The 13,933-nt window shown below is 35.6% G+C and overlaps 1 protein-coding gene across 1 annotated transcript; it reads right to left on the reverse strand.

Annotated features, from left to right (window-relative positions):
* Window positions 1-7,071: 7,071 nt before the first annotated feature.
* Window positions 7,072-10,371, reverse strand: LOC107698889 (sodium/potassium-transporting ATPase subunit alpha-1-like). The gene is made up of 14 exons (XM_016500025.1): window positions 10,210-10,371; window positions 9,957-10,091; window positions 9,682-9,874; window positions 9,419-9,594; window positions 9,141-9,277; window positions 8,909-9,059; window positions 8,648-8,816; window positions 8,406-8,560; window positions 8,206-8,329; window positions 7,916-8,061; window positions 7,650-7,780; window positions 7,418-7,519; window positions 7,183-7,274; window positions 7,072-7,100 (listed from the first exon to the last, which is right to left on the reverse strand). Exons 1-14 carry the CDS (start codon window positions 10,369-10,371, stop codon window positions 7,072-7,074), a joined length of 1,902 nt encoding a protein of 633 aa, XP_016355511.1.
* Window positions 10,372-13,933: the final 3,562 nt, after the last annotated feature.

Here is a 13,933-nt window from a genome sequence, read left to right on the forward strand (position 1 = left end):
TCTCTCTCTCTCTCACTCTCTCTCTCTTTCACTCTCTCTCTCTCTCTCTCAACCAACGCGCTCACTCAAGGCCAAGGGACAGTAGAACTGCATATGTTTAGCGTTTTCTTCGATTAATCTACTGTACATTTATGCCATGTTAAATTACACACGGCAGAAAACGTTTTAAAGAGTTCGCCACACCTGGAGGTCTGTGGAATGGCTTTGGGGAGTTTCTGATTGGCCGACTAAAAAGGGCATAATGCACTCAGTTCAGAGGTAAGAAATTAACTGGCTGGCTAGCGAATATCTGAACGGCTTGTTCAAACTAAATATTAATTCATTATTTGCTATATAATACTTGGTATGTAAGCTATAAAACATTTTGATGTTATTTGTGATAGCAGGTAAAATGAGATGCAAAGAAATTATAACTTTTTTTTTGTGTGAATTGTGGTATCTTAAGGTAATCTTACACTGTGCATTCTTTGAAACCTATATTGTAGGCTACTTTAAAGCAGCACTGTGTAACCTTTGTCGCTCTAGCATCTAATAAACAGAACTGCACACATCCCGCAGAAGAACATTCCAACCGGAGCTACTTCTCTAAGTTTATGTCTATGGTCAATTAACAAGTATTACAATTAATACAACAAAGATGATTCAGTCACTCTTATTCACAACTTTTTAAAATATTTTTTTTCTCTCCTTTGATTAACAGGCCAGTAGATGAACCTGGAATAAACCAGTGGCTGAAGTAGCATTCTGTCTCTCCAAAAATCCTCTAAAGGACAAGTGTTGTTCTAGCTGTTAAACAAGACAAAGATAAATTAACCTTTTTTTTTTTTTTAAATAAAAAAAACATATTTTTTGTTTGTCTCTGGTAACACTTAATGTTAAAATATTAATTGTTAAATAAATTAATTAAATCTTTTTTTTAATTTATTAATTATTAATTTATTCCATGAGTTCTTCATCTCGTATAAGTGTACATTTTTGTAAAGCATGATATTTTTCTTTGGGGGTAAAATATTTTAATGAAATTAAAGTTATTTAAAAATATATATAAAAATGAAAAAAAGTAAAGTACAAAAAATATTAAAGCAGCACTATGTAACTTTTTCTGTGTTCAAAATTTGCAAAATGTATATAACGAGCAAGTACATCATGAATTCATCTTCCAAACCGTGTTTTTGTCTTATTTCCACTAACCTCTATTTAGTGTTCTCACTCATTTTCGAGACAAAAAGCTAATTCGGCTCCATGTAATTGATCATATTGCTGAAAATGACCAAATTCTATACCATTTTGAAAATATCTATTTTTAATAAATATTGTTATTAAATGCAAGTTTTCACTGTCATTTACAATGCAGCTTGAAACAATGCAACAACAAAAGCATTAGCTTTCCGATGAAAACGCCCGTAAGCTACATCTATTACAACCTGAGTATTTTCTTTCATTTCTTTCTCATGGGTTTGTTTAGGTAGGGTTGGAGGTATAACATTTCATTATATGAATATGTTTTTTTTTTGTTTTTTTTTTAATGGAACGTTTAAATGGAAGATCTTTACCTTATGCAACAGAGTTAAAATGTCCATGTCCTTTAAACTGCCTTAAACGTCCAAATATAATGTTCAACCAGTGTCACATAGCTGATGGTACAGGGACCCTCAATTTGGAACAACCTGAGGGTGAGTAAATGATGACAAAATTAATTTTTGGGTGAATTATTCCTTTAAGTTTTTAATTATTTCGGAGCTGTTTTACAGGAATAATTCACCTGTAGTGGGAAGTATGACGGTTTCCTTATAATTATTAATTCCTAATAAAAAAAGACAACCACCAAGAAAAGGCACCAACCCCCTGCAGAAACAACAAGACTATTTACACTACAGTATGCTACTAACTATATACAAGATGTGTGGAAATGCCAACCAGAACAGAGATCACATCAATGACAACACAAAAGGACAATAGAAACAATGACAAGAGCAACAGCATGAGGCAGAAATTACAGGGCTGTGAAGGAGTGAAGATTGCACTGTTGTTGAGCAACATACCGATTATTCAGCTTATTTAGTAGGCAAAGGCTCCATAAAGCAGTTTTGAAAGCTTTGAAAATGTGATCTCCCTTACGAAAAAGAAGTTTATTCAAGTGTGCTATTAGTATACTTCTTTTAAACTAAAAATAGGAAAGTATACTTTTAGTCTACTTTTTATGTACTCCTCAGAAATATACTTAAAATGACATTTAAGTATACTTGACTTATACTTAGAAAAAGTCTCAATATATTTGAGCTATACTTGTGTTCCTAGAATCCGTGTTTTCATTGTTATACTGTAGGGGGCGCTAGTACACATCTTCTGTACAGAATTTCCAATTAAGTATACTTGCTCAAATAAACTTGAAGTATACTACTTTTTTGGTAAGGGCTAGCACCTCTATACAGTGTGTGCCAAAGACTTTAAGTCTATCCTCCGCTGCCTAGTTTTCGTTTACATGAAATTCAATAAGGTGTTAAATTCTCCATTGCAATTGGTATGTATTGCTTTGTGTATCTAATGCAAAATATCTTTCAGTTATTTATTTATTTATTTAATTAGTGAAGACACACTGCCTGTTGTCTCTCAAGATCGATGAACGATCCATCTGTTAGAACAATGCACTTGTCTTTTATTTTAAAATGACAAACAGTCTTTATTAAAACTGATTATTCAACTCTTGACTTTCTCTTTATCCCGAGAATGACACCACGGAGGAACCAACAAACTGTTCTTGTCTTTTAAACTGCATGACACCAAAAAGCCAAAGCATGAGTCAAAGCAAGCTTTTGTTCAGACTAAAGTACATAATCACTGTAATATGGCCAATGAACCATCCATCATGTAACCTTTAACCTTGTGAGGAAAGCTTGCTTTTAAAACCATTCCTCAAGGAAAAGGCTAGTTTTAGGAAGGTGTAGATTTAGAGATTAAAGGATTTTTTTTTTTCAAATGCTTGGAGTGAATAAATGATAGAAATCTTAGCAAGGTCACGTTGGTTGAAAGCAAGCATTGTTAAAGAACATCACCTGTTACCTCCATCTTCATGATAGACGCCTTTAGTCTGCTGAAAACACAGCCTTTTTAATCAGAAATAGACCTTTGTTTTTTTTCCACATTTTAACAGCATGCCTATCTGCATATCAGGTTACTGGGAAAATCATTATATGTTGCTCACAGGAAATAATATCAAACAAACTGCTCCTCCCATATGCTGTGGTTGGGAAATCCCCTTTCTAAGGTCGTCACCTTTAGTTGAAAAGCTTATGCTCATATAGTTGCCATTCTATTACAATATACCTGTATATACTTGTATAAACTTGATATTTACCCTGAAAATTATATTTATTTGCTCCTTAGAAAAATTGACTTGTTTGCTCAAAGAATAAAAGGTCCGATTTTTTCAACACATTTTATGCAAATGATGATTTTATAGATAACGCCAAAAAAACAAAACAGAAACTAAATCGGTGATATGCAAAACAGTTATTTTGCCATTTTTTAATAATATAATAATTACAACAAATATCTGATATGGCAGTATAATTTATCTGACAGTATTGTCATTGAGTGACTGTGGCAAGTAATTGTGGCAAATTTTGCGAGAAAATGAAAGAAGGAAGAGGACTGAACCCAAAGTATCATGATGGCACTTGGTAGATTTTTTTTTTTCTCTCAAACAGCAATTTTCAAAATTTTCAAAATTCATAATGCAATCTAAATGACTGCGTTTCACTCTCTACGTCAGATACCGGCACACAGCATAGTTTCCTTCTCTCGCTCTCTCTGCTAACATACGCAAAAAATATTCAGTCATTACTCTCTCAGTTTAAAAGTTAACGTTCTTTATACGTTACTAAATGAATATAATTGTTTGATAATAATTGTTTAAATTAATATAATAATTGATGCTTTTGCCCCCCATCCCCACCCTTTCTTACTCTTGGTACCACTATATTATTGAACACTTTCACTTATGGAATAAAGTAATAATGGCAGACTGTGAAAAAAGATTTTAAACACGTAACCTAAAAACACCTCGGTTATGTATGTAACCATCATTCTCTGAAGGAGGGAACGGAGACATTATGTCGACATACTGATGTGTGCTCTCCCAAATGAGACCCCAAATGTCAGTATGTCGACTTAACGTCAAAAGTGACTGACTGAAAGGGAACTATTGCTTTTAGTGCTACATTAAGATTTCAGTTCTCTGTATTGCAGTTATTTTTTAAGGGTTACTAGAGTCAACAAGTACCTCTTTTGTGTGTGTGTTAGTGCAAAAAAAAAAAAAATCTGGCGATCTGACTGCAGATACGTTCATGATATCATGAATTGTTTGGGGCTCTGCCAGCAGTTTCTCTGGTATCATCACCGTTCATAATTCTTCCACTAGCTTTTTAGGGCCCCTAAGTCAAGAAGCGACGACACCAAGTTGTGCAGAGCAGTGAGTTTTAATTTGACCTTCAATTCAAAAATGTCCTTGCGTTAAGAGGAAATTATACAATGCAACATTCAATACTTTCCATGTGCATCAGATGTGCCAGGTCTCAGGAGCTGGACGGTTTGACTGGAGGATCATCTGCAACTAATTTTTATACATTTATGTGCTCAACATTAATGCTTGTCTGGGACAAGTGTATTTTTTTGAAGGGGCGAAGTAGCCTTATTAAAACATGAATAACAATAATTAATTAGAGAAGCACCGAAACTTTGGTGAGAATGATTCTGATTTTATTACATTCAGTGTAAACGGCGACTGATATTGTATAATGCATTGACAGTAACAAGGTCACAGCAGATGAAGCTCACACAGCCTGACTGTGTGTGTGAGCGACTCTCATGGAGAAATCAAAACAAATGATCGCAACAGCACAAAGAAACAAACATGAACAAAAATACTGTGGTTAAAATGTTGAGTTTTATGTTTATAACAAATGATGAGTGACACCAAGAGTCAATTTAATTGGGCAAATATCATAAACATGCTTATATGTGACCCAGGAGCACAAAACCAGTCATAAGGGTCAATTTTTCGGAATCTGAGGATGCAAAAACATCAAAATATTGAGAAAATCATCTTTAAAGGTGTCCAAAAGAAGTTCTTAGCAATGCATATTACTAATCAAAAATTAAGTTTTGATATATTTACGGTAGGAAACTTACAAAATATCTTCATGGAACATGATCTTTACTTAATATCCTAATAATTTTTTGCATAAAAGAAAAATCTATAATTTTGACCCATACAATGTTTTTTTGGCTATTGCTACAAATATACCCCAGCGACTTAAGACTGCTTTTGTGCTCCAGGGTCACATATAGGCAAGTAAAAGCTTACAGAAAACTGATGAGAATTACTTCAGAATAAATTACATTACATAAAAAAAAAAAATCCCCTTTTTCCTGGACAAGTAACTTTTTTTTAGTTGGTGTTTAGCTGAAAAAATGCAATTCTGTATGTTTACATTACCACTGTATTGTCTGCTTTGGACAACATTTCAGCATGACACAGGGATTCCCATGTCTGTGATTCCTATGTAAGCATATATGCCACCTTCCTCCCTTTTTAACCCCCAAAGATAAAAGTGAAATTATATCTATGCATAAAACTTTGTATAAAGCATACAACTGCAACCTTACCTGACCCCATAAAAAGTAAAGCCAGTGGCAAAAATCTACACGACAAACAAAACACTATCAGAAGGTAAGAAAAAAAGAAAACCGTGTGAAGAAACACACAGTCCAGCAAAGACAGCAGAATTCACTTAGACCAAGCCCTGCTTTCCTTATTTAAATTCAAATTGTGGTCCTTTGGATTCCAGGACACTGCTCCATATCCTCCTGCCAGCCACTCGGATACACAAATCCATGTGTGTCCAAACCAAGTTCACAGATTTGTTCCCTGTCAACTCATCTACTTTAGGGGAGCAGTTTGGGAGGAGTCTGGCAGGTGTCATCTGTCTTTAACATTCATTTAACCTTCATCATGTCTTGTTTATATAACAGTTGATTTTCTTAATAACTATATGCTAATATTCAAATATCCTTTCCATGTTAATTTGTGTACATATTTATCTGCAGTTAAGTATTATGCATTTCTTTGGGCTGTTATAATGAAAGACTTCTAAGTTGAAAATTAGATGCTCTCTTATTTTTTGCCTAAAATCAAAGGTAATTTAAGAATGAATCAAACTATTAAGAACTAATTTTGTTTGGATCTTAGTCTTGTTTTGTAAACAATTTTCTGTTTTGTCAGTCAACAGAGCCTCACAGCCCTCATGTTAGCCTTACTTCCTAAAAACGTTTAGTAGTATAATAACACAGCTGAGAATGACTTCTTGGCACATGGCATAATGTTTTTATAATGGAATGTTTGACTGATGTTCAGCATGTTCTGCTGGTTTCACTGATATGTATAAACATCTCACACGGCATACATGCCACATGACCCTTAAGATACCAAGAAGTTTTCTAACTCTCAGTATTATAAGTCATGGGTTCAATTCCCAGAGAAGGCTGATAAATATAGACTGATATATGTAAACTGAAAGCAGCACAAGTGACTTCGCTTAAAAGTGTCTGCTAAATGCAGCAGCAGTGCATTTATAGTCACATTAAACTTTACTGTTGTTGTCTTGTTTTCTGTCAGCTGTGAGAATCAGCATTGAGCATGTGACCTATGCTGCACTGAATAGGCACTTTTTTTTATCATACTAATTTAAATGCCGGTTAGGCTAAGGTTTGGTTGATTTTCTTTATCTATCAGTAGACCTCTGCTGGTAGATGATGTAACTACACCATGCCTTTATGTTGAATTCATAAATGGCTTTTTTATTATTTATATCACCTTATATGATTTTTTTTTTTAATTTTCACTAAAACCCTTTTTGCATAGTGACATTTTATATGTTCTGTTGGTTAATAAAAAACACACAAAAATTCAGCTCAATAAAATTAGACATTTATTTGCTGAAAAACACAGCATTGTATCATTTTGAGAAAAATGTCTCAGAAAATAAGTTTGCAATAGAACGTCGTCTTGATTTAATAGTATGTTTCTCTTTCCACCCAGCCTGAAAACAAAATAGCACTGATATTAGATTTTATTCTTAATTTCTTAAAGCAATGAAATACTGTAGGGACATATGTTATTACCTCCTGGATTCTGTCGTAGGAGGTATTTTCTAACTTCATCATAGATGAAGATGAGAAGTGAGTATGGGAAGGCAGTGAACCACCACAATGGTCTGCATGAAAGAACACAAGGATTTTTTTCTTTTTTTTCATTGTTTCAAACCCTCATGCCACAAAGTCAGCTAGACAAATGAAAAGATTTGAGCGTGAAGACACCCAATTACATGTGTGCAAAAGTCTAGATACGTCCACTTACCTTAGAGGATACATTCTGACGGCAACGTCCATGCCTGGGCAGTAGGACAAGAAAGCTGCCAGAGCAGCTTCCTCAAAAAAGGCAAAGATGAGGACTTTGTTTCTTGGAAAAAAGAAAAGAACAAATTGTGATAAGGCTTTAAGGTGAGCAGCCTCGTGCTGCAACTGAACAAACAATCCACCAATACGTTATGGCTTCTTTGAAGCTTGTTTGCATCCCTTTGTTTACATACTTCATTCCCTGCTGTATGATGGAATTTCTTCTGGTCTTTACAATGATCAAGTCACCCCACTGCACAACCACAATACTGATGAAAAATGCTGTGTGGCAAGTGGACTCTATAATCTTTCTGGCCTCAAAGGTCTGCATCAGACAATTAAAACACAAGAACAAAGCAATGTTTATAAAAACATTTAAAAGACTGATTTTTCACATTTGTTCTATAATATAGAAGCTTTTTTGTTTCAATGTATGGCTTGCTAAAGCTTTAACACTTACCCATTGTTGACCATAGCTGTCTTCCAGGTCACTGATAGATCTGTCTTCCCAACCAACTCGAAGTCCTGGCAGATAACTGGGCCAGAATCCATTCTCACCCATAACCACGATGTAGGTAAAGAACCCTGCAACTGCTTGGATCATACCTAAAAAGGAAAATCATGACAGTAAAATTAATTGCTTGCCCATATTCATATACGCTTATACTAACTGTATAAATGTTAAAGATCTTTAACAGATGCTATGTGAAAAAATTCAGAGCTCTCTTTATCGAGTAAGAATGTGCTTACCGATTTGACCATATGCCATACTGATTAGCCTCGCGTTCACCAGCCTGTCTGTTTGAGCATTTCTGGGTTGTCTCTTCATGATGTCATTTTCTGCATTTTCATAAGCCAATGAGATAGCAGGAATCTGTGGCAACAATTAAAACGAGTTAAAAACAGATTAATAATTTAAAGATCTCTACGGTAATAATCATTTTTCTTACCAGATCAGTGCCCAGGTCAATGCAGAGAATGGTGACGGTGCCCAAAGGTAGAGGAATACCAATGAGGACAAACATGAGGAAGGGTGACATCTCAGGGATCTTACTAGTCAGCGTGTAGGCAATAGACTTCTTCAAGTTGTCAAAGATCAGACGTCCTGATGTGGAAGATACATTCAAAAAATAAGTGTCATAGTGACCTTGATAAATCTTCAGTCAAGTAAGTTCTCAAAATCATGACATACCTTCTTCTACTCCAGTGACAATTGAGGCAAAGTTGTCGTCCAGAAGAATCATGTCAGCAGCCTGTTTGGATACGTCAGATCCAGCGATACCCATAGCCACACCAATGTCAGCCTTCTTCAGAGCAGGAGAATCATTGACACCATCACCGGTTACGGCCACAATGGCACCCTGATAAGAGAAATAAAATGCATTAAAACGGTTCCTGCTGGGAAAGATTTTCTAGTATCAATAGGATCTGATAGATAACTGTCTGAGGGTACCTGTCGCTGACAACCTTCCACGATAATCAGCTTTTGTTGTGGAGAAGTTCTGGCGAAAACAATTTCTGTATGGTATTTGAGGATCTCATCCAGGTCGCTTTCATTCATATTCTTCAGTTCTCCACCATGGACCACACAGGCCTTAGCATCTCTAGAGGTACACATTGCATTAGCAGACATCTAGAGCAATTCCACATGCCACATCTAGAACTGGTTGAGATGATTGGTTTACCTTGGATTGACCTCTCCAACAGGAACGTTCAAACGTGCAGCAATGTCTTCCACAGTCTCATTGCCTTCAGAGATGATGCCAACACCCATTGCAATAGCCTTAGCTGTAATTGGATGGTCTCCAGTAACCATGATAACCTGTATGGGAAGAGTCATTAATTTTAATTACTTTGAATGAATAACCTTATTTGTAATTGAATGGTCACAAGTAATTATTATCGGAATAATTTAATATGGACACAGTATATTCAAGCAGTTGATCTTCGATGATGACAACACCTTGATTCCAGCACTCCGGCATTTGGCCACAGCATCTGGTACAGCCGCACGAGGGGGATCGATCATGGACATGAGGCCAACAAAACACAGGTTCTCAGTGGGGAAGTTCACATTTTCAGTATCAAATGCAAAACCCTCAGGAAATTGGTCATCAGGGAGGCTAAAGTGGCAGAAACCTTTGAGAAAGAACACAATCATTAGTGTACATAGTCATAGTTTTAACTGAAAAACTCCACAAGGTGAACTTCACAAGATGGCTTTACCCAGCACTCTTTCTCCGAGACCTCCGAGTTCTACATAAGCATTTTGGAAAGCATCGTTCATTTCATCATCCAAAGGCTGCTCTTTTCCTTGAATCACAATAGTAGAGCATCGATCCAAGATTCTCTCAGGGGCTCCCTTCATCACCAGCAGGTGCTTAGACTCTGAAGAATTGGGATTCTTGTGGACTGAGAGCTAGAAAAGGCATATTAAAGGCCTATTAGGATGACCAGTTAATCTACAAACCAATCTCTAAAGAACACCTCAACAAAAATACCTGATACTTGTTGGTGGAGTTGAAAGGGATCTCAGCAATCTTTGTGTACTTCTCTCTCATTTCAATGACTGAACCACAGCACAGCTCAATACACTTCAGCAGGGCAGACTCTGAGGCATCGCCAGCTGTCTCTCGCTGCAAAACAGATGTGATGTGAAAAGCTGCCACTCTCAATGATACTAACTCTAAAACTTGCATGCTTTTAAATGCATTTTCAATGTACTTCTAAAATCTAGATATTAAGATAGCACACCTTAAGGACTGGAAGATGGTTCTGATTTGATTGGAAGACGGCACGATTGCAAAGGCCAGCAACACGTGCGAGGGCGGCCCAAGTAGCAGAGCTCTTGTCAAATGAGGTTCCAGTTTGGTTCTCTGTGGTGTCTGCTATATGAATATGGCTGTCAAACCACATGTGAGCGACTTTAGTCTGCTGAAAACACAGCCTTTTTAATCAGAAATAGACCTTTGTTTTTTTTCCACATTTTAACAGCATGCCTATCTGCATATCAGGTTACTGGGAAAATCATTATATGTTGCTCACAGGAAATAATATCAAACAAACTGCTCCTCCCATATGCTGTGGTTGGGAAATCCCCTTTCTAAGGTCGTCACCTTTAGTTGAAAAGCTTATGCTCATATAGTTGCCATTCTATTACAATATACCTGTATATACTTGTATAAACTTGATATTTACCCTGAAAATTATATTTATTTGCTCCTTAGAAAAATTGACTTGTTTGCTCAAAGAATAAAAGGTCCGATTTTTTCAACACATTTTATGCAAATGATGATTTTATAGATAACGCCAAAAAAACAAAACAGAAACTAAATCGGTGATATGCAAAACAGTTATTTTGCCATTTTTTAATAATATAATAATTACAACAAATATCTGATATGGCAGTATAATTTATCTGACAGTATTGTCATTGAGTGACTGTGGCAAGTAATTGTGGCAAATTTTGCGAGAAAATGAAAGAAGGAAGAGGACTGAACCCAAAGTATCATGATGGCACTTGGTAGATTTTTTTTTTTCTCTCAAACAGCAATTTTCAAAATTTTCAAAATTCATAATGCAATCTAAATGACTGCGTTTCACTCTCTACGTCAGATACCGGCACACAGCATAGTTTCCTTCTCTCGCTCTCTCTGCTAACATACGCAAAAAATATTCAGTCATTACTCTCTCAGTTTAAAAGTTAACGTTCTTTATACGTTACTAAATGAATATAATTGTTTGATAATAATTGTTTAAATTAATATAATAATTGATGCTTTTGCCCCCCATCCCCACCCTTTCTTACTCTTGGTACCACTATATTATTGAACACTTTCACTTATGGAATAAAGTAATAATGGCAGACTGTGAAAAAAGATTTTAAACACGTAACCTAAAAACACCTCGGTTATGTATGTAACCATCATTCTCTGAAGGAGGGAACGGAGACATTATGTCGACATACTGATGTGTGCTCTCCCAAATGAGACCCCAAATGTCAGTATGTCGACTTAACGTCAAAAGTGACTGACTGAAAGGGAACTATTGCTTTTAGTGCTACATTAAGATTTCAGTTCTCTGTATTGCAGTTATTTTTTAAGGGTTACTAGAGTCAACAAGTACCTCTTTTGTGTGTGTGTTAGTGCAAAAAAAAAAAAAATCTGGCGATCTGACTGCAGATACGTTCATGATATCATGAATTGTTTGGGGCTCTGCCAGCAGTTTCTCTGGTATCATCACCGTTCATAATTCTTCCACTAGCTTTTTAGGGCCCCTAAGTCAAGAAGCGACGACACCAAGTTGTGCAGAGCAGTGAGTTTTAATTTGACCTTCAATTCAAAAATGTCCTTGCGTTAAGAGGAAATTATACAATGCAACATTCAATACTTTCCATGTGCATCAGATGTGCCAGGTCTCAGGAGCTGGACGGTTTGACTGGAGGATCATCTGCAACTAATTTTTATACATTTATGTGCTCAACATTAATGCTTGTCTGGGACAAGTGTATTTTTTTGAAGGGGCGAAGTAGCCTTATTAAAACATGAATAACAATAATTAATTAGAGAAGCACCGAAACTTTGGTGAGAATGATTCTGATTTTATTACATTCAGTGTAAACGGCGACTGATATTGTATAATGCATTGACAGTAACAAGGTCACAGCAGATGAAGCTCACACAGCCTGACTGTGTGTGTGAGCGACTCTCATGGAGAAATCAAAACAAATGATCGCAACAGCACAAAGAAACAAACATGAACAAAAATACTGTGGTTAAAATGTTGAGTTTTATGTTTATAACAAATGATGAGTGACACCAAGAGTCAATTTAATTGGGCAAATATCATAAACATGCTTATATGTGACCCAGGAGCACAAAACCAGTCATAAGGGTCAATTTTTCGAAATAGAGATCTATACATCATCTGAAAGCTGAATAAATAAGCTTTCCATTGATGTATGGTTTGTTAGGATAGCACAATATTTGGCCGAGATACAACTATTTGAAAATCTGGAATCTGAGGATGCAAAAACATCAAAATATTGAGAAAATCATCTTTAAAGGTGTCCAAAAGAAGTTCTTAGCAATGCATATTACTAATCAAAAATTAAGTTTTGATATATTTACGGTAGGAAACTTACAAAATATCTTCATGGAACATGATCTTTACTTAATATCCTAATAATTTTTTGCATAAAAGAAAAATCTATAATTTTGACCCATACAATGTTTTTTTGGCTATTGCTACAAATATACCCCAGCGACTTAAGACTGCTTTTGTGCTCCAGGGTCACATATAGGCAAGTAAAAGCTTACAGAAAACTGATGAGAATTACTTCAGAATAAATTACATTACATAAAAAAAAAAAATCCCCTTTTTCCTGGACAAGTAACTTTTTTTTAGTTGGTGTTTAGCTGAAAAAATGCAATTCTGTATGTTTACATTACCACTGTATTGTCTGCTTTGGACAACATTTCAGCATGACACAGGGATTCCCATGTCTGTGATTCCTATGTAAGCATATATGCCACCTTCCTCCCTTTTTAACCCCCAAAGATAAAAGTGAAATTATATCTATGCATAAAACTTTGTATAAAGCATACAACTGCAACCTTACCTGACCCCATAAAAAGTAAAGCCAGTGGCAAAAATCTACACGACAAACAAAACACTATCAGAAGGTAAGAAAAAAAGAAAACCGTGTGAAGAAACACACAGTCCAGCAAAGACAGCAGAATTCACTTAGACCAAGCCCTGCTTTCCTTATTTAAATTCAAATTGTGGTCCTTTGGATTCCAGGACACTGCTCCATATCCTCCTGCCAGCCACTCGGATACACAAATCCATGTGTGTCCAAACCAAGTTCACAGATTTGTTCCCTGTCAACTCATCTACTTTAGGGGAGCAGTTTGGGAGGAGTCTGGCAGGTGTCATCTGTCTTTAACATTCATTTAACCTTCATCATGTCTTGTTTATATAACAGTTGATTTTCTTAATAACTATATGCTAATATTCAAATATCCTTTCCATGTTAATTTGTGTACATATTTATCTGCAGTTAAGTATTATGCATTTCTTTGGGCTGTTATAATGAAAGACTTCTAAGTTGAAAATTAGATGCTCTCTTATTTTTTGCCTAAAATCAAAGGTAATTTAAGAATGAATCAAACTATTAAGAACTAATTTTGTTTGGATCTTAGTCTTGTTTTGTAAACAATTTTCTGTTTTGTCAGTCAACAGAGCCTCACAGCCCTCATGTTAGCCTTACTTCCTAAAAACGTTTAGTAGTATAATAACACAGCTGAGAATGACTTCTTGGCACATGGCATAATGTTTTTATAATGGAATGTTTGACTGATGTTCAGCATGTTCTGCTGGTTTCACTGATATGTATAAACATCTCACACGGCATACATGCCACATGACCCTTAAGATACCAAGAAGTTTTCTAACTCTCAGTATTATAAGTCATGGG

Source organism: Sinocyclocheilus anshuiensis, unplaced genomic scaffold (assembly GCF_001515605.1).
Source record: "Sinocyclocheilus anshuiensis isolate Anshui unplaced genomic scaffold, SAMN03320099.WGS_v1.1 scaffold1854, whole genome shotgun sequence".
In the NCBI taxonomy this organism is placed as follows: Eukaryota; Metazoa; Chordata; class Actinopteri; order Cypriniformes; family Cyprinidae; genus Sinocyclocheilus; species Sinocyclocheilus anshuiensis.